The sequence below is a fragment of the Lagenorhynchus albirostris genome, chromosome X (assembly GCF_949774975.1).
Source record: "Lagenorhynchus albirostris chromosome X, mLagAlb1.1, whole genome shotgun sequence".
Lineage (NCBI taxonomy): Eukaryota > Metazoa > Chordata > Mammalia > Artiodactyla > Delphinidae > Lagenorhynchus > Lagenorhynchus albirostris.
Window position 1 is genome coordinate 66,383,509 of NC_083116.1, and position 25,742 is coordinate 66,409,250.

Below are 25,742 nucleotides of genomic sequence, written 5' to 3' on the forward strand. Positions count from 1 at the left end.
GTGGACATATGTTAAATAACTAGAACTACTTGTTAAGAGTTGACTGTTAATAGGTAATTAAGAGATGCCTCTAGTGCTTCTAGGGAAAGAGAAAGGCTTTCAGTACTAATGAATAGATCTGTAGGGGAAATCTGGGCAGTAGGCAAATGATTATAAGTAAGTAATTAAGTTGAAGTGTGCACCAGATAAGACCTTCTGGGTTGCTTTGACTTTATTGGGTCTAGATGAGAAGCCTGCCCTGAAAAGAGACAGCTCAGGGAACCAACGAGGGAAACTCAGACCAGGTAGGAAAAAGGAAGAGTCTGGAACTAAAGAACAGTCACCTCACAGTAAACTCGGATAATGAAACTTGAGAAATGAATAGCTTGAGGAACTGAGATGAAAAGAGATATGACAATTAAGTACAAAGCATGATTCTGGATGCAATTAAAAACAGCTATAAAGGATTATGGAGTCAGCTGAGGAAACTGGAATATGGACAACAGATTAAACAAGAGTATTATATCAATATCAACTTCTTGATTTTGATCTTTGTACTGTGGTTATGTAAGAGATTGCCCTTGTTCTTAGGAAAGGGGCTTCATATCTGCAGTAAAGGGTATATGGGAGTTCTTTATACTATTCTTTCAACTTTTATTTAAGTTTGAAATCATATCAAAATTTAAAATTACTATAAAAATTAGTAGCCTGTATTCACTGGCTAGATGAGGTTCCAAATCTGTTCTAAGTTGTGTTCTGTGTTTACTACATGCATCTCTTTATAGTTTATATCCTCATAATAAGAACATACTAGAAGGAACATGGTTTTAGTTTAAGTCAAATAGCCTTGATTGAGATTGTGATGGAAATTCTAATAGGAGAGAGATCAGGGACAGGATTATATTCCTCAAGTCATAGTTGCAAACTGTCAGCTGGTGGCAGCAAAGGCAGAGGAACAGCAAGCCCTATCTAACGGCGAACAGCACAAACATGGAGCCACACACAAACGGGTTAGAAGCCTGACAGACTTGGGCAAATTGCCTGAGCAAATATCTATGGTGTCTTCCTGCCCTAAAGACCAGTCTAATCTGAGCTGGGATAGGACTCCAGGTTTTCCACACCAGGGTCTACTCTAAAGAGAGTAGGTCTGGAGTAGTTTTAGAAGTCTCATATAACTAAGGCCAATCCAGAGCAGAACCAAACTGACACCTTTCCTACCTCAACCCTCACGACAGTGCCAGAAGAGGCTCAGCTTATGGGCTATGTAGAAATAATTTAAGACTCTATTTTTCAATACGGGTGCTATTGCCAGTTTGAATGAGACAACTCTTAGTTCTGGGGAGTATCTTACCTTATGAGCCATCTCCAATGGCTCACCACCTTTGATTAGTATGCCATTTTGAGCGCCTACTCCTGTACCCACCATCACGGCAGTTGGAGTGGCCAATCCCAGTGAACAGGGGCATGCAATGCACAGAACTGTGATTGAGGCTTGGAAAGCAAAGCGTATTATTGTTTCTGTTCGGGAGATACTTCTGTTGTAGCCCTTGAGAAGAAATGCATGAATTTTGATTACTGATTCAGAGCTGGATAAAACAAAAGGAACAAAGCTTAACTCTATTTAAATAAAACCAAAATTTTGGAGTCACACATAATCCTGCTTAGCTACCAACATATGTTTTAGCTATTAGTAAGAAAACACTTTTTTTCTTTTATGAATATAAGATATTGTTGACATAACTGGTAAACAAGTTACAGTCCTAAAATCAAGATTTCAATTTTGCTGATTCCAGAGTTACAAACTATGAAGTGAATATAAGGAACATAATAAAAGTCAACTCCCCCCCCCATATTGAGAGAATAAGTGTTTTATTAGGGACTTTCAAATATAGCTGCAAACATACGACCCAATTCTCAACATATTTGATCCTGAACAAAAATAATTCTGTACTTCTGTATACTAACACCATAAAGCTGTCTTTCACACTATTCTTTAAAGACAATGAAAAAAATCACCCAGTTTGCAAAGGTTGCTTCACCACATTTCAATAAAATTCTTTTGGACAAAACAACGTGAACTGAGTATATCTGGTAGTATAGCTCTTAGTGACATTGAGTATTTGCTTCTGTGGTTAAGTATGATCGATAGTATTAGGAGAAAACTCCTAAGGACTCCCTGAACTCATGAGAAAAATTCCTGAAGGAGACACGTTCCAAAATACTTCCCAGCAATCCTCTTGTTCAATGAGTACTCAACCAATATGAATCATTTAAAGAAACTTTTTAATATTATACTAATGACCATATCATGTAATAGATACATAGATGTTATGATTCTACCTGTTCTTTAATTGAAGGGAAAAACAGCATGAAACAGTGTACAGCATGGCATTTTTAAAAGAAACACAACAAAGTAAGACTTTCTTAGTAATAATGGTTTTACAGTGCTATGTTCTTACTAAGTTCTCAAATACTTAAACTAAGTGATCATCTAAGAGTTATATATAGAGAGAGAGACAGAGTTGGAAGGGATTTTCATAGACATCTAAGCTTATGCTTTCATATATGTCATAAGTGTATGTTTTCACCTACACTAATTCCAACCCTGAAATTTAGGTATTATTATCACTATATTACAGATCACAAAACTGAAGATAAGAGAAATTCAGTGACTTAAAGGTTTTATCTCTAACATGAGGTACAGTCCAGCTTTACTTTACCACTTTATGACACCATACGTTAGAGAACATCATAGAACTAGAGAAAAGCAGACACTAATATTATATTTATAAAGCACTTAATAAATTACAAAGTGTGTCTAATATATATCATCTTATCTAACTTTCACAACTGCAAGTTATGTTGGATGAGCATTATTAAAATCTCACTTGAGAGGTGAGGAAACCGAAGCTCAAAGAGAAATCAAGTTGACCTAAGATCACACTGATGGTATGTGGCAGAGCTGAGATCCCAAGATTTTCCTCAATATATCCATTGTCCTTTATGAAAGCAAAATCATGCTGGGACTCAGACTAAGTATAAAATGTGAAAGGTCACTATAGGCATACCTCGGAGATATTGTGGGTTCAGTTCTAGACCACCGAAATAAAGTGAGTCACAAGAATTCTTTGGTTTCCCAATGAATGTAAAAGTTATGTTTACACTATACCGTAGTCTACTAAATGTGCAACATCATTATGTCTCAAGAAACATGTACATACCTTAATTAAAAAATAATGCTGTTGGAAAAATGGCGTCGATAGACTTGCTCGACGCAGAGTTGCCACAAACCTTCAATTTGTAAAAAACACAATATCTGCAAAGCACGATAAAGCAAAGTGCAATAAAACGAGGTATGCCTGTACTTGCTTTTGGAAAATCACAAGTCATAATGAAAAAAACCTTTTATGTTTTCTTTTATATTTACAGAAATGCAAATGTTATTCTTATCACCCTCTCACTCCAGTCTGTTAAAGATACCAGTAATTATTAGTTATTTTCCAATTACTTACTTATGCAAAAGATTCACACAGTTTTACATATGAAAAAAGGTGTTATAAGTCACTCACAGGAAAGTAGGTTTCCACGATTTCAAAATTCAGAAATCCAATTATAATCCAAACCAAAAGGGTAGCAATGGAAACAATGACAATAAAAGGAACAAAGTAGCCACTGAGTTTGTCTGCAAACTGCTGGATAGGAGCCTAGAATTAAAAAAAAAAAATAATGATATGTATATCAAAGTCTCCTTTTTTGATAATGAATACAGAGCATATTTGGTATTGAGCACAAATATTTTAATAAACTCCATATTAATACAGCTAGAATTAATCAAAGGAACACATAAAAACTAGATCAAGATTTATACTGAGTGGGCTTTCATGAAAATACTTTGTTTCTCCTAGGGAGTTAATTTACCTTTGATGTTTGTGCCTCCTCTACAAGTCTGACAATTTGAGAAAGGGTTGTGTCTGCTCCAACATGGGTTGCACGGATAAGGAGTGACCCATTCTGGTTAATGGAACCAGCAATCACTGTGCTGCCAGACTTCTTAGCCACAGGCATTGCCTCCCCTATATAAGGAGTAAAGATACATTTAGGGAGCATAAATAAATACTATCTTGAAATATACAGTTATTTGTCAATTGTCAATATCTAGAAAGGAGATTCTTATTTCCTGAAATAGAATCTGGACAAATGCCTAGGTGAAGGTTGCCCTCTCTTTTTCTTTATGTCAGTTCTGGGCCAAACCCAGGGATATACAATTTAAACTGGAAAAACCTACTGTGTTAACTCTTATTGGCAGGTACTTTTGGACTTCCACCCTAGTCTTAGATCATTGCTTCTCAACCTATTCCCAAGGAGCCTTTATAAATGTAGGAGAGAGTTCTTGCCTGTAATAACTACAGGTGGAGCATGGGGTACTGCTACTCCAATTTAGTAGGTCAGGGTCACGGATATTAAATGTACCATGTGTAGGATAGTCAGTCAGAACTAAGAACTGTCCCATCCAAACTAGCAATAGCACCCCTACTGAGAAACACAGAATCCTAAATTATTTCCACACAATTCATAAACTGAGCCACTATCGTAAGGACTGAGGTAGGAAAGGTGTTATTTTGGTTCTGCTCTGTATTGGCCTTAGTTATCTAAGATCTCTAAAATTACTCCAGGCTTATTCTCTTTAGAGCTGACCCTGATGTGGAAAACCTGGAGTCCTATCCCAGCTCAGAATAGACCAGTCTTTAGGGCAGGAAGACCCAATAGGCATTTGCTCAGGAAACTTTGCCAAAGTCTACTGGGCTCTACAGCAGAATGTGACAACTTCCTCTGGTTATACATTCTAGTAATTAACAATCCTCAGTGAAAAGAGCCTTCAGTAGCATAAATAAAACCACAAAGAAAATCTGCAGAAACTGATTTAATACATTCTTAAAAAAACTCATATTCTCTTCGCTCATTATTTACTCGGTCCATAGTTTCTACAAAAAGTTCTTCACCTTTCATGTCTATTTTTTTAAACATCTTTATTGGAGTATAATTGCTTTACAGTGTTGTGTTAGTTTCTGCTGTATAAGAAAATGAATCAGCTATAAGCATATATATATCCCCATATTCCCTCCCTCTTGCATCTCCCTCCCGCCCTCCTTATCCCACATCTCTAAGGTGTTCACAAAGCACTGAGTTGATCTCCCTGTGCCATGCAGCTGCTTCACACTAGCTATCTATCTTACATTTGGTAGTGTATATATGTCAATGCTATTCTCTCACTTCGTCCCAGCCTACCCTTCCCCTTCCCCGTGTCCTCATGTCCATTCTCTATGTCTGTGTCTTTCTTCCTGTCCTGCCCCTAGGTTCATCAGAAGCTTTTGGGTTTTTTTTAGATTCCATATATATGTGTTAGCATATGTATTTGTTTTGCATTTTCTGACTTACTTCACTCTGTATGACAGACTCTAGGTCCATCCACCTCACTACAAATAACTCAATTTTGTTTCTTTTTATGGCTGAGTAATATTCCATTGTATATATGTGCCACATCTTCTTTATCCATTCATCCATTGATGGACACTTAGGTTGCTTCCATGTCCTGGCTATTGTAAATAGCGCTGCAATGAACATTATGGTACATGACTTTTTGAATTATGGTTTTCTGAGGCATATGCCCAGTAGTGGGATTGCTGGGTCATATGGTAGTTCTCTTTTTAGTTTTTTAAGGAACCTCCATACTGTTCTCCATAGTAGCTGTATCAATTTACATTCCCACCAACAGTGCAAGAGGGTTCCCTTTCCTCCACACCCTCTCCAGCATTTATTGTTTGCAGATTTTTTGATGATGGCCATTCTGACCGGTATGAGGTGATACCTCATTGTAGATTTTTTTCTTTTTAACATCTTTATTGGAGTATAATTGCTTTACAATGGTGTGTTAGTTTCTGCTTTATAACAAAGTGAATCAGTTATACATATACATATGTTCCCATATCTCTTCCCTCTTGCATCTCCCTCCCTCCCACCCTCTCTATCCCACCCCTCTAGGTGCCACAAACCACCAAGCTGATCTCCCTGTGCTATGCGGCTGCTTCCCACTAGCTATCTATTTTACGTTTGATAGTGTATATATGTCCATGCCACTCTCTCACTTTCTCACAGCTTACCCTTCCCCCTCCCCATATCCTCAAGCCCATTCTCTAGTAGGTCTGTGTCTTTATTCCTGTCTTACCCCTAGGTTCTTCATGACCTTTTATTTTTTTTCTTACATTTCAAATATATGTGTTAGCATACAGTATTTGTTTTTCTCTTTCTGACTTACTTCACTCTGTATGACAGACTCTAGGTCCATCCACCTCACTACAAATATCTCAATTTCGTTTCTTTTTATGGCTGAGTAATATTCCATTGTATATATGTGCCACATCTTCTTTATCCATTCATCTGATGATGGACACTTAGGTTGCTTCCATGTCCTGGCTATTGTAAATAGAGCTGCAATGAACATATTGGTACATGACTCTTTATGAATTATAGTTTTCTCAGGGTATATGCCCAGTAGTGGGATTTCTGGGTCGTATGATACTTGTATTTGTAGTTTTTAAAGAAACCTCCATACTGTTCTCCATAGTGGCTGTATCAATTTACATTCCCACCAACAGTGCAAGAGTGTTCCCTTTTCTCCACACCCTCTCCAGCATTTATTGTTTCTAGATTTTTTGATGATGGCCATTCTGACCGGTGTGAGATGATATCTCATTTTAGTTTTGATCAGCAATTCTCTAAATATTAGTGATGTTGAGCATCCTTTCATGTGTTTGTTGGCAATCTGTATATCTTCTTTAGAGAAATGTCTATTTAGGTCTTCTGCCCATTTTTGGATTGGGTTCTTTGTTTTTTTGATATTGAGCTGCTTGTATATTTTGGAGATTAATCCTTTGTCGGTTGCTTCGTTGCAAATATTTTTTCCATTCCGAGGGTTGTCTTTTCGTCTTGTTTATGGTTTCCTTTGCTGTGCAAAAGCTTTTAAGTTTCATTAGGTCCCATTTTTAAATTTTTGTTTTTAATTCCATTTCTCTAGGAGGTGGGTCAAAAAGGATATTGATGTGACTTATGTGACAGAGTGTTCTGCCTCTGTTTTCCTCTAAGAGTTTGATAGTGTCTGGCCTTACATTTAGGTCTTTAATCCATTTTCAGTTTATATTTTGTGTATGGTGTTAGGGAATGTTGTAATTTCATTCTTTTACATGTAGCTGTCCAGTTTTCTCAGCACCACTTATTGAAGAGGCTGTCCTTTCTCCATTGTATATTCTTGCATCCTTTATCAAAGATAAGGTGACCATAGGTGTGTGGGTTTATATCTGGGATTTCTATCCTGTTCCATTGATCTATCTTTCTGTTTTTGTGCCAGTACCCTACTGCCTTGATTCCTGTAGCTTTGTAACATAGTCTGAAGTCCGGGAGCCTGATTCCTCCAGCTCCGTTTTTCTTTCTCGAGATTGTTTTGGCTATTCAGGGTCTTTTGTGTTTCTATACAAATTGGGCAATTTTTTGTTCTAGTTCTGTGAAAAATTTCATTGGTAGTTTGATAGGGATTACACTGAATCTGTAGATTGCTTTGGGCAGTATAGTCATTTTCACAATGTTGATTCTTCCTATCCAAGAACATAGTATATCTTTCCATATGTTTGTATCATCTTTAATTTCTTTAATCAGTGTCTCATAGTTTTCTATATACAGGTCTTTTGTCTCCTTAGGTAGGTTTATTCCTGGTATGTTATTCTCTTTGTTGCAATGGTAAATGGGAGTGTTTCCTTAACTTCTCTTTCAGATTTTTCATCATTAGTGTATAGGAATGCAAGAGATTTCTGGGCATTAATTTTGTATCATGCAACTCTACCAAATTCATTGATTAGCTCTAGTAGTTTTCTGGTAGCATCTTTAGGGTTCTCTACGTAGAGTATCATGTCATCAGCAAACAGGGACAGTTTTACTTCTTCTCCAATTTATATTTCTTTTATTTCTTTTTCTTCTCTGATTGCCATGGCTAAAACTTCCAAAACTTTGTTGAATGATAGTGGTGAGAGTGGACAACTTTTTCTTGTTCCTATCTTAGGGGTAATGGTTTCAGTTTTTCATAACTGAGAATGATGTTGGCTGTGGGTTTGTCATATATGGCCTTTATTATGTTGAGGTAGGTTCCCTATATGCCTACATTCTGGAGAGTTTCTATCATAAACGGGTGTTGAATCTTGTCAAAAGTGTTTTCTGCATCTATTGAAATGATCATATGGTTTTTCTCCTTCAATTTGTTAATATGGTGTATCACAATGATTGATATGTGTATATTGAAGAATCCGTGCATTCCTGGGATAAACCCCACTTGATCATGGTGTATGATCCTTTTAATGTGCAGTTGGATTCTGTTTGGTAGTATTTTGTTGAGGATTTTTGCATCTATGTTCATCAGAGATATCGGGCTGTAGTTTCTTTTGTGACATCCTTGTCTGGTTTTGCTATCAGGGTGACAGTGGCCTCATAGAATGAGTTTGGGAGTCTTCCTCCCTCTGTTGTATTTTGGAAGAGTTTGAGAAGGATAGGTGTTAGCTCTTCCCTAAATGCTTGATAGAATTCACCTGTGAAGCCACCTGGCCCTGGGCTTTTGCTTGTTGGAAGATTTTTTATCATAGTTTCAATTTCAGTGCTTCTGATGGGTCTGTTTATATTTTCTGCTTCTTCCTGGTTCAGTGTCAGAAGGTTGTGCTTTTCTAAGAATGTGTCCATTTCTTCCAGGTTGCCCATTTTATTGGCATAGACTTGCTTGTGGTAATCTCTCATGATCCACTGTATTTTTGCAGTATCAGTTTTTACTTCTCCTTTTTCATTTCTAATTCTGTTGATTTGAGTCTTCTCCCTTTTTTTCTTGATGAGTCTGGCTAATGATTTATCAATTTTGTTTATCTTCTCAAAGAACCAGCTTTTAGTTTTACTGATCTTTGCTACTGTTTCCTTCATTTCTTTTTCATTTATTTCTGATCTGATATTTAAGATTTATTTCCTTCTACTAACTTACAGGGTTTTTTTGTTCTTCTTTCTCTAATTGCTTTAGATGGAAGGTTAGTTTGTTTATTTGAGATTTTTCTTTTTTTGAGGTAGGACTGTATTGCTATAAACTTCCCTCTTAGAACTGCTTTTGCTGCAACCCATAGATTTTGGGTTGTTGTGTTTTCATTGTCATTTGTTTCCAGGTATTTTTTGATTTCCTCTTTGATTTCTTCAGTGATCTCTTCGTTATTTACTAGTGTATTGTTTAGCCTCCATGTGTTTGTATTTTTTACATTTTTTTCCCTGTAATTGATATCTAGTCTCACAGCACTGTGGTCAGAAAAGGTACTTGATACGATTTCAATTTTCTTCAATTTACCAAGGCTTGATTTGTTACCCAAGATATGATCTATCCTGGAGAATGTTCCATGAGCACTTGAGAAGAAAGTGAATTCTGTTGTTTTTGGATGGAATGTCCTATAAATATCAATTAAGTCCATCTTGTTTAATGTATCATTTAAAGCTTGTGTTTCCTTATTTATTTTCATTTTGGATGATGTGTGCATTGGTGAAAGTGGGGTGTTGAAGTCCCCTACTATGATTGTGTTACTGTCGATTTCCCCTTTTATGGCTGTTAGCATTTGCCTTATGCATTGAGGTGCTCCTATGTTGGGTGCATAAATATTTACAATTGTTATATATTCTTCTTGGATTGATTCCTTGATCATTATGTAGTGTCCTTCTTTGTCTCTTGTAATAGTCTTTATTTTAAAGTCTATTTTGTCTGATAGGAGAATTGCTGCTCCAGGTTTCTTTTGATTTCCATTTGCATGGAATATCTTTTTCCATCCCCTCACTTTCAGTCTGTATGTGTCACTAGGTCTGAAGTGGGTCTCTTGTAGACAGCATATATATGGGTCCTGTTTTTGTATCCATTCAGCCAGTCTATGTCTTTTGGTTCGTGCATTTAATCCATTTACATTTAAGGTAATTACTGATATGTATGTTCCTATTCCCATTTCTTAATTGTTTTGGGTTTGTTTTTGTAGGTCTTTTCCTTCTCTTTTTTTGCCTGCCTAGAGAAGTTCCTTTAGCATTTGTTGTAAAGCTGGTTTGGTGGTGTTGAATTCTCTGTACTTTTGCTTATGTGTAAAGGTTTTAATTAATCCTTTAATTAATCCTAATCAAAACTGAATGAGGGGGCTTCCCTGGTGGCACAGTGGTTTGAGAGTCCGCCTGCCGATGCAGGGGACACGCTTCGTGCCCTGGTCCGGGAAGGTCCCACATGCCGTGGAGCGGCTGGGCCCGTGAGCCATGGTCGCTGAGTCTGTTTGTCCAGAGCCTGTGCTCCACAAGAGGAGAGGCCACAACAGTGAGACGCCCGTGTACCACAAAAACAAAAGAAAAAAAAATGAATGAGATCTTTGCTGGGTAGAGTAATCTCGGTTGTAGTATTTTCCCTTTCATCACTTTGAATATGTCCTGCCACTCCCTTGTGGCTTGCAGAGTTTCTGCCAAAAAATCAGCTGTAAACCTTATGGAGATTCCCTCATATGTTATTTGTTGCTTTTTCCTTGCTGCTTTTAACATTTTTCTTTGTATTTAATTTTTGATAGTTATTTAATGTGTCTCAGCATGTTTCTCTTTGTGTTTATCCTGCATGGTACTCTCTGTGCTTCCTGGACTTGATTGACTATTTCCTTTCCCATGTTAGGGAAGTTTTCGACTATAATCTCTTCAAATATTTTCTCAGATCCTTTCTTTATCTCTTCTTCTTCAGGGACCCCTGTAATCCAAATGTTAGTGCATTTAATGTTGTCCCCAAAGTCTCTGAGACTGCCCTCAATTCTTTTTATTCTGTTTTCTTCATTCTGCTCCCTGTCAGTTATTTCCACCATTTTATCTTCCAGGTTACTTATCCGTTCTGCTGCCTCAGTTATTCTGTTACTGATTCCTTCTAGAGTATTTTTAATTTCAGTAACTGTGTTGTTCATCACTGTTTGTTTCCTCTTTAGCTCTTCTTGATCCTTGTTAAATGTTTCTTGTATTTTCTTCATTCTGTTTCCAAGATTTTGGATCATCTTTACTATCATTTGTCTGAATTCTTTTCCAGGTAGGTTGCCTATTTTATCTTCATTTATTTGGTCTTGTAGTTTTTTACCTTGCTCCTTCATCTGTAACATATTTTTTTGTCATTTCATTTTTTTTCTTTGATGGGTGGTGGTGTATTCCTGTCTTACTGGTAGTTTGGCCTGAGACATCCAGCACTGGAGTTTGCAGGCAGTTGGATAGAGCTGGGTCTTGGTGCTGATATGAGGACCTCCGGGAGGCCTCACTACAATTGATATTCCCTGGGGTCTGAGGTTGTCTGTTAGTCCAGTGGCTTGGACTCTTGAGCTCCCACCACAGGAGCTCAGGCCAAACCTCCAGCCTTGGAACCAAGATCCCGCAAGCTTTGTGGTGTGTTAAAGAAAGAAAAAAAAGGTAGAAAGAAAGAAAAAAAGGAGCAGTACAATATCAACGAATAAAAAATAAAATAAAATTAGAAAGATAAAAATTGTATTAGGAAAAATAAAATTATAATTGAAACAACTGCAACAAGGTAAAATAAAACCACAATAGAAAAAAGAAAAAAAAACAAGGTGGGGGGCAGGGAAGAAGCCAAAAGGAGAGATCACTAACAAAGTATAAAGAATAAAATAAAATTACAAAAATAAAAGAAAAAAATAAAAAAGACTTGGCTATGGGGGTGGAGTTAAGGGGGGTGGAACTTAGGCAGGTGCAGGGTTTAGGGTGCGGCAGGACCTAGGCCGGTGGGGAAGTGACATTTGAGCGTGGGGTGGGGCCTAGACGGGGAGACATTCAAGCATGGGGAGGGGCCTCTGCTTAGGACCTGCGCTAAAGGGGACAGGCAGCACGTGGAAATGAGGGCCTCTGGAGTGTGGAGTTCCCGAGTTTGGAGGTAGGGCCCTGGGTGAGGGTGTGTGGGTGGGGTTTAGGCCCAGCTCATTGGAGGGGGTCTCCGAGTGTAGAGTTAGGGCCCTGGGTGGGGGTGGGGGGCAGGGCTTGGGCTCTGTGTGGCAGGAGGGAGGCTCCAAGGGCAGAGGATTAGGCCTGGGAGCCCAACAGGTGCCCCGGTGCCTAAGTGGACAGGGAAAGCACTGGCCCCTTCCCTTCCGTTCCTTCTTGCCCCTCCCCCACTGCCTCCCCCAGGGTCTCCCCTGTTCCTGATGGACTCCTAACGTGGGTGGGTCCCACTGGGTGTAGGAACGCCTCCCCTCCCCCAGCCACCCCTCAGGGGTGCCAGTCCCAGAGGTCCGGACTTTACTTTTGCTCCCCCTTCCCTCCCACTCCCTCAGGACCTGCACGGCTGGAGGGGGCCTAGATGGGCAGAGAATCAGGCCCGGGATCTCAGGAGGTTCCAGGGCCCAAGTGAGCAGGGGAAGCCTGGCCATGCTCCCTTTTGATCCTCTGTCCTCCCAGTGGTTCCCTAATTTCCTCCTTCGGGTGTGGGATCCCTGCCCCTCAGGGGCGCCAGTCCCATCCCACCTCCACTTCTCCTCCCCCTTCACTCCCCCCATGCCCCATGTCCTACCCGGTGGCTGGGGGTTCCTCCCATCCCATTAGGTGTCTGTGGTTCCCCACTGGTGCCTGGTAGGTGCCCTAGTTGTGAGGAGATGCGAATTCTGCATCCTCCTAGTATGCCATCTTTTGGACTTCTTTCATGCCTATTTTTAATTAACACTTTGGATTCACTTCACTTTCATGTCATGATCCTCTGAAAGAACATACCTGTGATGAGGGACTCATCTACCATAGAATGTCCTTCAATAACACGCCCATCCACTGGAAATTTGCCTCCTGGAACCACTTTAATGATGTCTCCACGTTGTACAAGCTCCACATCCACTTGCTCTTCACTGGATATGAGTTAAAATAAAAAGCACCATGACAGTATGCTTCTCCCCCTGATCTTTCCATGCAAGCTTTTTAGTTGACATCAAGCTTGTGGCCCCATAATTGCTACCAATGGAAGTTAAAACCAACATTTCAGTTAGGAACTACAGTGTCAGTCTTTTTCACTGTTGGGGAATAGCTCAGTAGCTAGCACAAAGAAGCACTCTAAATATTTGTTGAATAGTCATTGAACTAATAAATGAAAGCTTTAGAAAGAATGTAATGGGTTTTACTGAACAAAAGAACTAATTTATTGTATGCATTTGCCTAAATAATTTTATGAGGAAAGGAATGAGAAATACAAAAGAATGACATCTAATCAAGTCTTTAGCTCTAACTTCCAGTTTACAGGTAATATAGGAGTTATAGAACAAGTTAAATGATTCCAGACAGAAACAGAGACAAATTTGGACTGTGGGATTTTCTAAAGGACTACTGATAGATGTTTCTTTACCAAGTCAAATGTATGGAGAGGGAGGAGCAGGGAGGAACAAGGGAGGGAGAACTGGAGAGAGGAGCTATTCTACATTAAAACAAACATGTCAGGAGAAAGACAAATACTGTATGATGTCACTTATATGTGCAATCTAAAAAATACAACAAACTAGTAAGTACAACAAAAAAGAAGCAGACTCACAGATGTAGAGAAATAACTAGTGGTTACCAGTGGGAAAAGGGAACGGTGAAGAACAATATAGGGTAGAGGATTAAGAGGTACAAACTACTATGTATAAAATAAATAAGTGACAAGGATATATTGTACAACATGGGGAACATGGCCAATATTTTATAATAGCTATAAATGGAGTATAATCTTTAAAAATTGTGAATCACTACATTGTACACTTGTAACTTATATACTATTGTACATGAACTATAACTCAATTAAAAAATCAAAAAAAATCCAAACAGGGGCTTCCCTGGTGGCGCAGTGGTTAAGAATCTGCCTGACAATGCAGGGGACATGGGTTCGATCCCTGGTCCGGGAAGATTGCACATGCTGTGGAGCAACTAGGCCTGTGCGCCACAACTACTGAGCCTGCGAGCCACAACTACCGAGCCCATGCACCACAACTACTGAAGCCTGTGCACCTAGAGCCCGTGCTCTGCAACAAGAGAAGCCACCACCATGAGAAGCCTGTGCACTGTAGCGAAGAGTAGCCCCTGCTCGCTGAAACCAGAGACAGCCCACACACAGCAATGAAGACCCAACACAGCCAAAACAAAACAAAACAAAACAAAAAACTCAAAACTTAAAACAAACAAACATATCAGTCAAATGCAGTGACACATGGACCTTTTCTGAATTCCATTTCAAACAAAGAAACTTAAAACAGTTTGGAGACAACAGGAGAAATGTTAATATGGACTGTGTATTAGATCACATTAAAGAATAATTGTTCATTTTGTTAGATGCAGTATGGGCATTATGATTATATAAGACTATGTCCTTTTTTAGAAATACAACAGGAATATCTGCAGTAAAACCATATAACCATATAACCATATAACTGGGATTTACTTTAAAATTCTCCTGCAACAACAGAAAGAAAAATAGATTGTATAGACGAAGTAAAGTGTGGCAAAATGTGAATAATTGTTAAATCTGGGAGATAGATTATGTGAGTTCATTATACCTTTCTCTCTACTTCTGTGTATATTTGATATTTTTCCTAAGAAGTTAAAAAGAGAAGGAAGAATAATGAAGGTAAATACCTCAAGACGATATTATCAGAGTCGAGAGTTACAATAGTTGCTTCTGTAGCTTGTAGTGAAATTAGTTTAGCAAGAGCCTCTGATGTTTTGCCCTATAAATTAAAACACATACGTTAACAATGCTAAGGAAGAAAAAGTCTTATGTAAAATAAAGGCATAATCTTTAACATTTACTTAAAAGACACCTTTAGGAATGTTAATTAATTCAAATCAGAAAATGTTTCACTTTGAAAATATGATGTGCACAAAATATAAAATGTATTATTAGGTATAATTTATAAATAAATAATGTAAATTAATAAGAAAAACATCAGAACCCAATAGGTACATGAGCAAAGGACATAAATAGGCAATTCATTTAAGAAGAAATATAATACCTGCTGTGTAGAAAATGTTTACCTCTGCTATTAATGGAAGAAATGCAAACTAAAGCAACTCTATGATACCATTTAATGCCTACTAACTTAGCAAAAATTTAGATAGGAGTCAGTGCTGATGAAGTTGTAGTAAAACTACTTCACTAACATACCCTTGATGGCAAAAATTGTTAAGATTAGTAGCATGAGCCATAGAAAGATTTATGCCCTTTAATCATATCCTTTGTAATTTATCCTAAGATAGTAATTCAGTAGAAATAACTATTAACCATGTTTAATGCAGGATTACCTAAAATTAAACTCTGGAAACAATCTAATTGAGAATAAAATCAGAATGGTTTAGTAAATTATAGCACATTGATTTAAGAGAATATTATTCAGAAACACTGAGTAATTATCTAGACTGCAAAAATGGGGAAAAAACTTTAAAGTGTTAAGGGCACAAAGTGGTATGGATACCATGTTTGCCACACCGTAAAATATAAACGTATGTAGAACAGGATTAGAAAGTGATTTCCGTTATACCATGGGATTGTGGGTGAATTTTTTTCCATCATTATTTTAAATCTGTGGTCGCATCAATTTTTCCATTAATAATGTGATATAAGTAAAATAAGTACTCTTAAATGTCTCTTAAAATAAACAAGGACACACTATATTATCTAAAGTATTAATTCCATAAATTTGGTAAATCTTCTAAAGGAATATTTAACCTAAAATACTGCCAAAACAAAAATACTTCTTTTAGTACATCGTTAACTACATAAATCAATGTATATTTCCAATAATTGGTCTAGAAAATATTATGGTCATTTACCCACCCAAGATTTTAATAAATGTCACCCTTTCTTACTTTACCTTTGCTACATGTTCCAGCCACCGGCCTAGTGCAATAAACACAAATAGCATAGGAGGTGTGTCAAAGAAAGTAACAGGGTTCACTGTGGCTCTCTCATACATTGCAACCAGAAGAATAACTAAAGAATAAGCAAATGCAATGGTAGTTGCCAGCACAATCAGTACGTCCATATTTGCAGTTTTATGTTTCAGTGCTTTGTAGGCCTGAATGTAGAAGTGCCAGCCTCCAAAAAACTGTAATATAGAAACAGTGATTAGTGCTTTTACAAAAAGCTGAAATTCACATATATACCTCAATAACTAAGATATAGTATCAATGTTAATTTCCTTTGGCTTTTATTTAATCCATAAACAACTAAGGAGAGATTATTTTTTTTGGCTGCACCATGCGGCCTGCAGGATCTTAGTTCCCCAACCAGGGATCGAACCTGGGCCATGGGAAATTCCCCTAAGGAGAGGTTTTTTTTTTTTTTTTAAGCTGAAACAATAGTGCTTATATTTTAGCAGATACGTGTGTGTGTGCGTGTGGGGGGGTGGATTCAAATTGCTGTACAAGCCCTTGGCAGCTCTCTGCTATGATCCAATGGATATTCCATAATATAAAGAAAGTCAAGTTGTTCTCGGATTCTTCTTTTTGAAGCCAACAAAAACAAGAACCAAGAAAAGAATTACATTCTTTTGAGAATGATTTTTTATATAAAACTCACCTCCCTCTTTTCAAATTCAACCTATCACAAGCTATTGGATCTGTCCACTGTTTTCGTTAGGAAACATAACCGAAAAGCTTATTGTTCATTAGTATAGAGAAACATACTAAGATGTTTTAAAAATACTTATTGCTTTTTATAAGGATCAGAAAAAGGAATAGATCTATTAGATGGAAGTGTTCCACAGTAAAAGTTTATCTCAAAAGAAGAGTTGAAAAGTCCAAAGAAGACATACAGATGGCCAAGAAACACATGAAAAGATTTTCAACATCACTAATTATTTGAGAAATGAAAATCAAAACTACAATGAGGTATCACCTCACAGCGGTCAGAATAGCCATCATCAGAAAATCTACAAACAATAAATGCTGGAGTGGCTGTGGAGAAAAGGGAACCCTCTTGCACTGCTGGTGGGAATGTAAATTGATACAGCCTCTACGGAGAACAGTATTGAGGTTCCTCAAGAAACAAAATAGAATTACCATATGACCCAGCAATCCCACTACTGGGCATATACCCAGAGAAAACCATAATTCAAAAAGACACATGCACCCAATGTTCATTGCAGCACTATTTACAATAGCCAGGTCATGGAAGCAACCTAAATGGCCACTGACAGACGAATGGGTAAAGAAGATGTGGTACATATATACAATGGAATATTACTCAGCCATAAAAGAGAATGAAATTGGATTATTTGTAGAGACATGGATGGACCTAGAGACTGTCAAACAGAGTGAAGTAAGTCATAAAAAGAAAAACAAATGTTGTATATTAACGCATATATGTGGAATCTAGAAAAATGGTACAGATGAACCGGTTTGCAAGGCAGAAACGGAGACACAGATGTAGAGGACAAACGTATGGACACCAAGGGGGAAAGTGGGGGCCAGGGGAGGATGATGAATTGGGAGATTGGGATTGACATATATACACTAATATGTATAAAATGGATAACTAATAAGAACCTGCTGTACAAAAAAAAGAAATAAAATAAAATTAAAAAAAAAACATACAGAGAGTAATGAACTTAAGTGCCATGGAGAAATAATATAACTATTATGATTATTTTACAGAATAAATTAATAATAAATATATTAAAATAAAATATATTTAATATAATTTATATAAAGAGAATTTTAATGCATTTAATATAAAATATAAATATAAAGAAATAAAATACAACATTTTATCAATTCTTTTCCAACTTAGGTTGTTACAGAATATTGAGCAGACAATGTTATGTGGCAGCCTGGATGGAAGGGGAATCTGGGGGAGAATGGATACATGTATATGTATGGCTGAGTCACTTTGCTGTGCACCTGAAACTATCACAACGTTGTTTATCGGCTACACTCCAATATAAAATAAAAAGTTAAAAAAAAGAATATTGAGCAGTTCCCTGTGCTATACAGTAGGTCCTTGTTGGCCATTATCCATTTTAAATATAGCAGCATGTACACGTCAATCTCAGACTTCCTACATGCATATGTATAACTGAATCACTTTGTTGTACACCTGAAACTAACACAACGTTATTAATCTATTGTACTCCAATATAAAATAAAAAGTTAAAAAAAGACAATAAAAATAAAATAAAGTATAACATTTTATTATTATAATAACTTTAAATATAAAGTTACATACAATAGCAGATATGAATACCAAATTCATAACTGAAGATGAATTGAACTCTTATTCTCTGCTTTGTCATTAAACAGTATCCTTTGGGGTTAAAATGGAATTTATTATTATCTACTTTAACCACTCAGTTTAAGATTATTTTTGTAAAGCATCCAGCATAAAATGATTGTACTTCTGGCCAATATTTGTTGTACGATTGAAAATAGCCTCACCTATCACATTTTGGCTATTTTTCATTATTAACAAATATACTTGCTAACATTTCACTTGCCTGTACAGGTACACACAATAAAAAAGATAGCAAATTCATAATGGACAATCCTGGCAGGATCTGGCGCTCCAGGAACGTAGAAGAATGAATGCTAATCATTTCTTCTTGGCTCATGTTCTGATTATGGTGAAGAGTTGCAAGGTGGTGGTCCATAACCATCATATATATCATCAGCCCCATTACAGGAATACAGAAAAACAGGCTCACAAGAAAGGCCCGTCGCCATCTAATATAGAAGAGAAAAATCATTTGAGTAAATAGGTAATGGTTAAAGATTCTATGCACTATAAGGAAATATAACTTGTGACCAATTCCCACCCAGTGTAAGGATGATATTGAAAAAACTGACATGCTAACAGTTTATTAAATTTGTAAAGAGGAATCAAAATCTGTTTTTCACTGACATTCCAAAAGTACTTACTGTCTTATCTCTCGCTTATGGTCTAGGTGGCTTGCTGACCGGTCCTTCTTGACCAAAGAAGCTTCAAAACCTAAGCTCTAAGGAAATTCATGAGAAAACAATTATTTCACTGAATGTATAAATATTACCTACAGAAATTCTAAGCTGTGGTATTGTCATTAAGAACAACTCAATTCAATTACTAAGTGCAAGTCATTCTGGGGAATATAAAGATGAAGATGTGCTTCCTTCTCTTAATTACCTTTGTTTCTAATCTTTCATCAAAGAAATGAGTATTTTCTCAACTCTATTTGATGTCTATCCTACTGTTCTCAAACTACTGATTTAACTCAAGTGCAGTTGTCCTCAGTAGAGGTTCTTATATCAAGAAGTCAACTAAAGCCTCCAATAAGTAATTTTGGAAAAAAGCAGAATCTATTACTTGGTCAGGCCGACAGAGTGTATGATGACCTAATAAAGAGAGAATTGAGATATATACACTACTATGTATAAAATAGATAACTAATAAGAACCTACTGTATAGCACAGGGAACTCTACTCAATATTCTGTTATGATCTATATGGGAATAGAATCTAAAAAAGAGTGGAGGGCTTCCCTGGTGGCGCAGTGGTTGAGAGTCCGCCTGCCGATGCAGGCGACATGGGTTCGTGCCCTGGTCCGGGAAGATCCCACATGCCACGGAGCGGCTAGGCCCATGAGCCATGGCCACTGAGCCTGCACATCCGGAGCCTGTGCTCCGCAATGGGAGAGGCCACAACAGTGAGAGGCCCGCGTACCGCAAAAAAAAAAAAAAAAAAGAGAGTGGATATATGTATAACTGATTCACTTTGCTGTACAGCAGAAACTAACACAACATTGTAAAGCAACTATACTCCAATAAAAAGAAGAGAATTCAGCAGTAAAATCATAAATCGTACACTTAGACAAGCATCTACTAGTACTGATGTATATTAATCACTTTATTTTTAATTTTAGCTTTGACATCTATCAAGTCATTGATCCATCCATCCCCTGAAAGTACAGAAAACTGAATAATAGGCCACAAAAGCTAGCACCATACTAAATATATTATTCAAGGGTTTGCATATGCAGTCTTTATTCTTGTTGTACCCGAAAAAAGAACACGAACGAAAATTTTCCGCAATAAAATAAAGTACTGAAAGAAAATTACACCTAAGTAAGACTCATATGAACATAGACAGTAACATACACTATATTTCGAACTGCTAGGGAAAATGCTGCCATCTTACATTTCTTGGCAGTATAACACAGTGAAAAGAGCAAGCATGAGCATTGGAGTCAGAAAGATTAGGCTCAAATCCCAGCTATGACACTTACTACCTATGTGACTTTGAGGAAGTAACATCTCATAACCTGAGTTTCCTCACTTCCAAAATGAAGATGACAGCACTGTTGTGAGAATTAAATCAAGAGTTGAAGCTTTGCAATTTTGGTAACTGGCACATAGTAGATACTCAATAATGCTAGCTTCACAAAGATGTTAATGGTGTTACTATCTACATTAACAGGATCTTACCTGAATGATTAATATGCTTTTTAGATCATTAGAACACCAATGCTAGACCACAGTGAAACTTCTAAAGCACTTTAACATGTATTACCACTTAAGATTTACTGAAGACTGCAGGATGAATTTGTCACAGAGAAAAAGGTTTGGTCTTTTAAATTTCTTACTTTAACTATGATATCATTTGCTTTGACCTAACAAACAATACAGCATCTAGCAAGATGCTTCACTTTCTTAGTGATTAACATGAATTTTACTCATAACAAATTGTACTTTGCTTACATTTTCTAAATATTTTTAAATGATCTGTGGTTCTGCCTTAAGTCTGCTCCTGATTAATAGTGCCAATGTGCCTTTACCTAATTCTTCCTGACGAAGACCAAAAAAAAAAAGAAAGAAAAAGGCAGACACTCTTACATTAAATTTTGAGACAGACGTTGTCTATAGAGGTAAACAAAGTAATCAGATTTTTCTCATCATCTCTATCTGATACAAACCAGAAGTGATTCAAGGTAGTGCTGACTAACTAGATAGGTAAGAACACAGAAATGCAAAGTCTTGGCACTTACTTCAATTGTATGAATAATATCTCTGGGACCAATAATTTCTGGATCATATTTAATATGTGCTTTGTTGGTTGCCAGGGCCACAGAGCAGTAGAAGATCCCTCCATGTTTTGTGAGGGTAGACTCTATTTTATGTACACAGGAGGCACATGTCATTCCTCTCACCTGTTAAAGACAAAGGCTTTGTTATTCAGAAATATACTTTTTTCCTCCATTAAATGTGTGTTGTTACTTTAAACTAAAAGAACTCTTGTAACAAGGGATTAACACACAAGATCCTATCTGCACTATTAATATGTTTTAGATTATGATCATTAGATCACTGTCTTTATATCACATTGAACAAAGATATGGTCCCAGCTGCAACATTAAGGATCTCATTAAGTCTCCGGTCTTCCTGTTATTACTCAGTGATAGAGGATTTGACAACTATCATTGCTTCTTGTATTCAATGTCTTGCTTCCCTCTAGATTTTTTTCACCCTGCTAATGTATATAAGTATGTATGTGTGTATATATATATCCTTTAGTATTACTTCTAGTGAAGGTTAATGGATAACAAAATTATTCTACCTTTGTCCAAAAATGTATTTTGCCCTATGTCTTGAGTGAGGTTATACTTTAGTTGGGTATTAAATTCTAAAATGGAGGGGCAGGACTTCTGGAATGACTGTGTGAGAAGCTCAGCAAATCCTTTCCCCAAAGAGCAATGATATAACTGGACAAAAGTTTCAAAAACCAACCACTGAAAGATTATGGGAAGTAACCAAAAAGAGTACACAACAAATTACAAAGTACTTATTCAAGAATATCCACCAAAAGAATATCATTAATAGTGGAGTGAGGATTTCTGAAAATTCTCTCCTCCACAAAAGCAATTAGAAAACTGGCAAAAGTTGGAACCACCTTTTTCAGAAAAGTTGGAAAAAAGGGAACCCTTGTATACTGTTGGTGGGAATGTAAATTGCTGCAGCCACTATAGAAAATGGTATGGGTGTTCCTCAAAAAACTGAAAATAGAACTACCATATGACCCAGCAATTCCACTCCTGTGTATATATCCAAAGAAAGCAAAAACACTAATTAAAACGATACATGTACCTTAATGCTCATAGCAGCATTATTTATAATAGCCAAGATATGGAAGCAACCTAAGTTCCATCAATAGATGAATGGATAAAGTAGATGTGATACACACACACACACACACACACACACACACACACACACACACGATGGAATACTACTCAGCTATAAAAAAGAATGAAATTTTGCCATTTGCAACAACATGGATAGACTTGGAGGGTATTATACTTAGTGAAATAAGTCAGACAGAGAAAGACAAATACTGTATCTTATCATCTATATGTGGAATCTAAACAATAAAACAAAGAAATGAATATAATAAACAGAAACCTACACATAGAGAACAAGCTAGTGGTTACCAATGGGGAAAGGGAAAGGGGTTTGGGCAAGATAGGGGTAGGGATTAAAAGGTACAAACTACTTTGTACAAAATAAATAAGCTATGAGGATATATTGTACAGAACAGGATATACAGCCAATATTTTACAATAACTTTAAATGGAGTATATATAATCTGTAAGAATTTTGAATCACTATGCTGTACACCTGAAACTAATATTGTAAATCATCTAAACCTCAATTTAAAAAACTGATTAAAAAAGAAATCTTAAAATTAAACAAAAGCTTACAGCAATGCAGGAAGCATTTATTCAAGAAAATCAGATAAATTCCAATAAAACGTCAAGCTATATGGCATTACAGTTTGCCATATTCCCATCCCCTCTCCTCCAGCTCTGGGGTAGCCATGAAGACCGATAGGCCACAATCATGGTGAAAAACAGCATCAGGAAAGCTACCAGAGAGGACAGAAAAGGATTGGAGTACCTTCAAAGCCTCATTCCCAGACAACTGTCATTATTTGGCCTGTCTGATGGTTCTCTGAAATATCCCACTTGCAAAGATGTCTGTTTTTCCTGATGACCCAGTGAATACAAAAAGCCTTTTCCCCAGGAGAATTTGTCAGAAACAATTAGAGGAAATTATTTAACCTTGTGGCTGCCTGAGCCAATGGATAACAGTTGGAGCAAACAACAGACTAACAAAAAAGCCTAAAAAGGAAAGCCAGGAAGCAAGACATCCATAAGCGCTGCAACATATTCCTAGGAATCTAGAAGGCCATGCACATGCATAGGGTTATGCATATGTCCAGGGCTGTGTGTATGTTCAAAAAAGAACTGAAAAGGCCCTAACTTCTCACCTCAGGCTGACCTTTAGGCTCCATAGAAGCAGGAGTCGAAGGGTAAGGCAAAACTGACAGCTGCATGGCTGAGTGTTCAAGGCATGCCCCAACATTTACAAAGAGCTCTTTAGCAAAGACTGGGAGACTTATTGATTCCAGATATTTAAGGCAATCACTGTCTGATCATTAGCTGACAACTGAGCTAACCAAACAGAGATTTCAGTGGCCACGCACAACAAAGAACACAGACTTTATAGAATTAGTTCAGAAGTCACTGAACAAACAATAACAATGACAAACAGCAACAAATAACAAACCCTGAGGAGAGGGGAAGAATCTTATTTCCAGAGTTACTACATTATATTTTCAACAAAAACTGTCAGACATACAATGAAACAAGAAAGTATGGCCTATACACAGGAAAAAACTTTCCCTGATGAAGCCCAGACATTGGATTTACTAGGCAAAGATCTTGAATCAGCTATTTTAAATATATTCACTGAACTAAAGGAAATGATGTCTAAAAAATTAAAGGAAAGTATAAGACAATATCCCACCAAACAGAGAGTATCAATAAAGACAGAGATTATTAGAAAGGCCCAATGGAAGTTTGGAGTTGAAAAGTACAATAACTGAAATGAAATCAGTGCCTATAGTGAAATTTATAAGTGCCACTATTTTAAAGTAAGAAAGATCTCAAATAAATAACCTAACTTTCTACCTTAAGACACTAGAAAAAGTAAAACAAACTAAACCTAAAGCAAACAGATGGAAGGAAATAACAAAGGTTAGAGTGAAAATTAACAAAAGAGAGAATAGAGAAAATCAACAAAACCAAAAGTTGGTTACTTGAAAAGATTGACAAAATTGACAAACTTTTGGCTGGAGTGATGAAGGAAAAAAAAAAAGGAAGACTCAAATGATTAATATCAAGAATGAGGACTGACTGCTAATAGGTATGGGGTTTCTTTTTTGGGGTGATGAAAATGTTTTGAAATTTGATAGTGGTGATTAGTTGTACAACTCTGAGAATATATTAAAAACCACTGAATTGTACACTTTAAAAGGGTGAGTTTTATGGTATGTAAATTATATTTCGATAAAGCTATTAATTTTTAGAAGTCTTTAAAAAGTACAAACCAACCCATTCTTTGTAATAGCTGCTTAGTATCCCATGGTATGGATGTATGTATCAGTCTCCAATGACCGACATTTAGTTTGTTTCCTATCTTTTGCTATTATAAAAATACTATAATAGGACTTCCCTGGTGGTCCAGTGGTTAAGACTCTGTGCTTCCAATGCAGGGGGCGCAGGTTCGATTCCTGGTCAGGGAACTAAGATCCCACATGCCACGTGTGGCATAGGCAAAAAAAAAAAATACTATAATGAACACCTTTGCGCACATATCATTTCATACATATCCAAATATGTCTGCTGGATAATTTCCTACAAGTGGAGCTTCTGAGGCAAAGGCTATGCGCAATTTTACTTTTGATAGATATTGCCAAATTCTTCTGTTGAGTCCTTGTCTCAATTGACATTCCACCAGCAATATATGAAAGATCAAACACAGTGTTAACAAAATTGCTTTTTATCTTTACCAATCTCACAGGTGGAAAATGGCATTTCAGTGCAGTTTTAATTTGCTTTACTCTTATTAAAAGTGACATCGAACATTTTTTCATTTAAAGAGGTATTGTTTTGGTTTTTCTGTGAACTGTTAGTTCATATCCTTTACCATCTTTCTTTTGGTTTGATGGCTCTTATTGATTTACAACACTTCTTCATATATTAAGGAAATTAACCTTCATTTATGATATGAATTACAATTATTTTACTTGCCTTTAGACTTTGTTTATGGTGTTTTTCTCCCAAGAAGAAATTTTTATGTACCTGAAGTTATCAACCTTGTCTTTTATGGATTTTGTATGATATTTAGAAAGACTCTTCCTACTCTAATATTATTTTTTAAATGATAGATTGGATGTTATCACTGGGAAAAGCTAGGTAGAGGCTACAGGGAAATCCTCTGTACTATTTTAGCAATTTCTTTGTGAGTTTAAAATTATTTCCACAATGGACTGATGTATGATAAAACAAATATAGTAAAATGTTAATTGTAGAATCTATGCAGTGTGTGTAAGAATGTTCAACTGTACAGTTCTTTTGACTTTCCTGATGTCTGAAATTTTTAAAATAGAATATTGAAAAAAGCTCCAAATATTTCTTCTAGTAATTTCATGTAGGAATCATACTATATTTTAGAAGTTGATTTTCATTTATTCATTCAAACCCAATTCTTGTTTATTGGTTCTTAATAGAGATGATTATCTTTTTTTTTTTTTTTTTTTTTGGTGGTACGCGGGCCTCTCACTGTTGTGGCCTCTCCCACTGCAGAGCACAGGCTCCAGATGCA

General features: G+C 36.7%; 1 protein-coding gene across 1 annotated transcript in view; it reads right to left on the reverse strand.

Annotated features, from left to right (window-relative positions):
* ATP7A (ATPase copper transporting alpha) overlaps positions 1-25,742 on the reverse strand; it is a 142,614-nt gene that overhangs the window by 17,257 nt on the left and 99,615 nt on the right. Inside the window, exons 8-16 of the mRNA XM_060137474.1 lie at positions 21,065-21,226; positions 18,967-19,043; positions 18,546-18,771; positions 15,924-16,157; positions 14,689-14,780; positions 12,808-12,935; positions 3,898-4,052; positions 3,549-3,683; positions 1,331-1,525 (exon numbers count right to left, since the gene is read on the reverse strand). Of these exons, the coding sequence (XP_059993457.1) occupies positions 1,331-1,525; positions 3,549-3,683; positions 3,898-4,052; positions 12,808-12,935; positions 14,689-14,780; positions 15,924-16,157; positions 18,546-18,771; positions 18,967-19,043; positions 21,065-21,226 (1,404 nt within the window). The remainder of the gene's footprint in view (positions 1-1,330; positions 1,526-3,548; positions 3,684-3,897; positions 4,053-12,807; positions 12,936-14,688; positions 14,781-15,923; positions 16,158-18,545; positions 18,772-18,966; positions 19,044-21,064; positions 21,227-25,742) is intronic.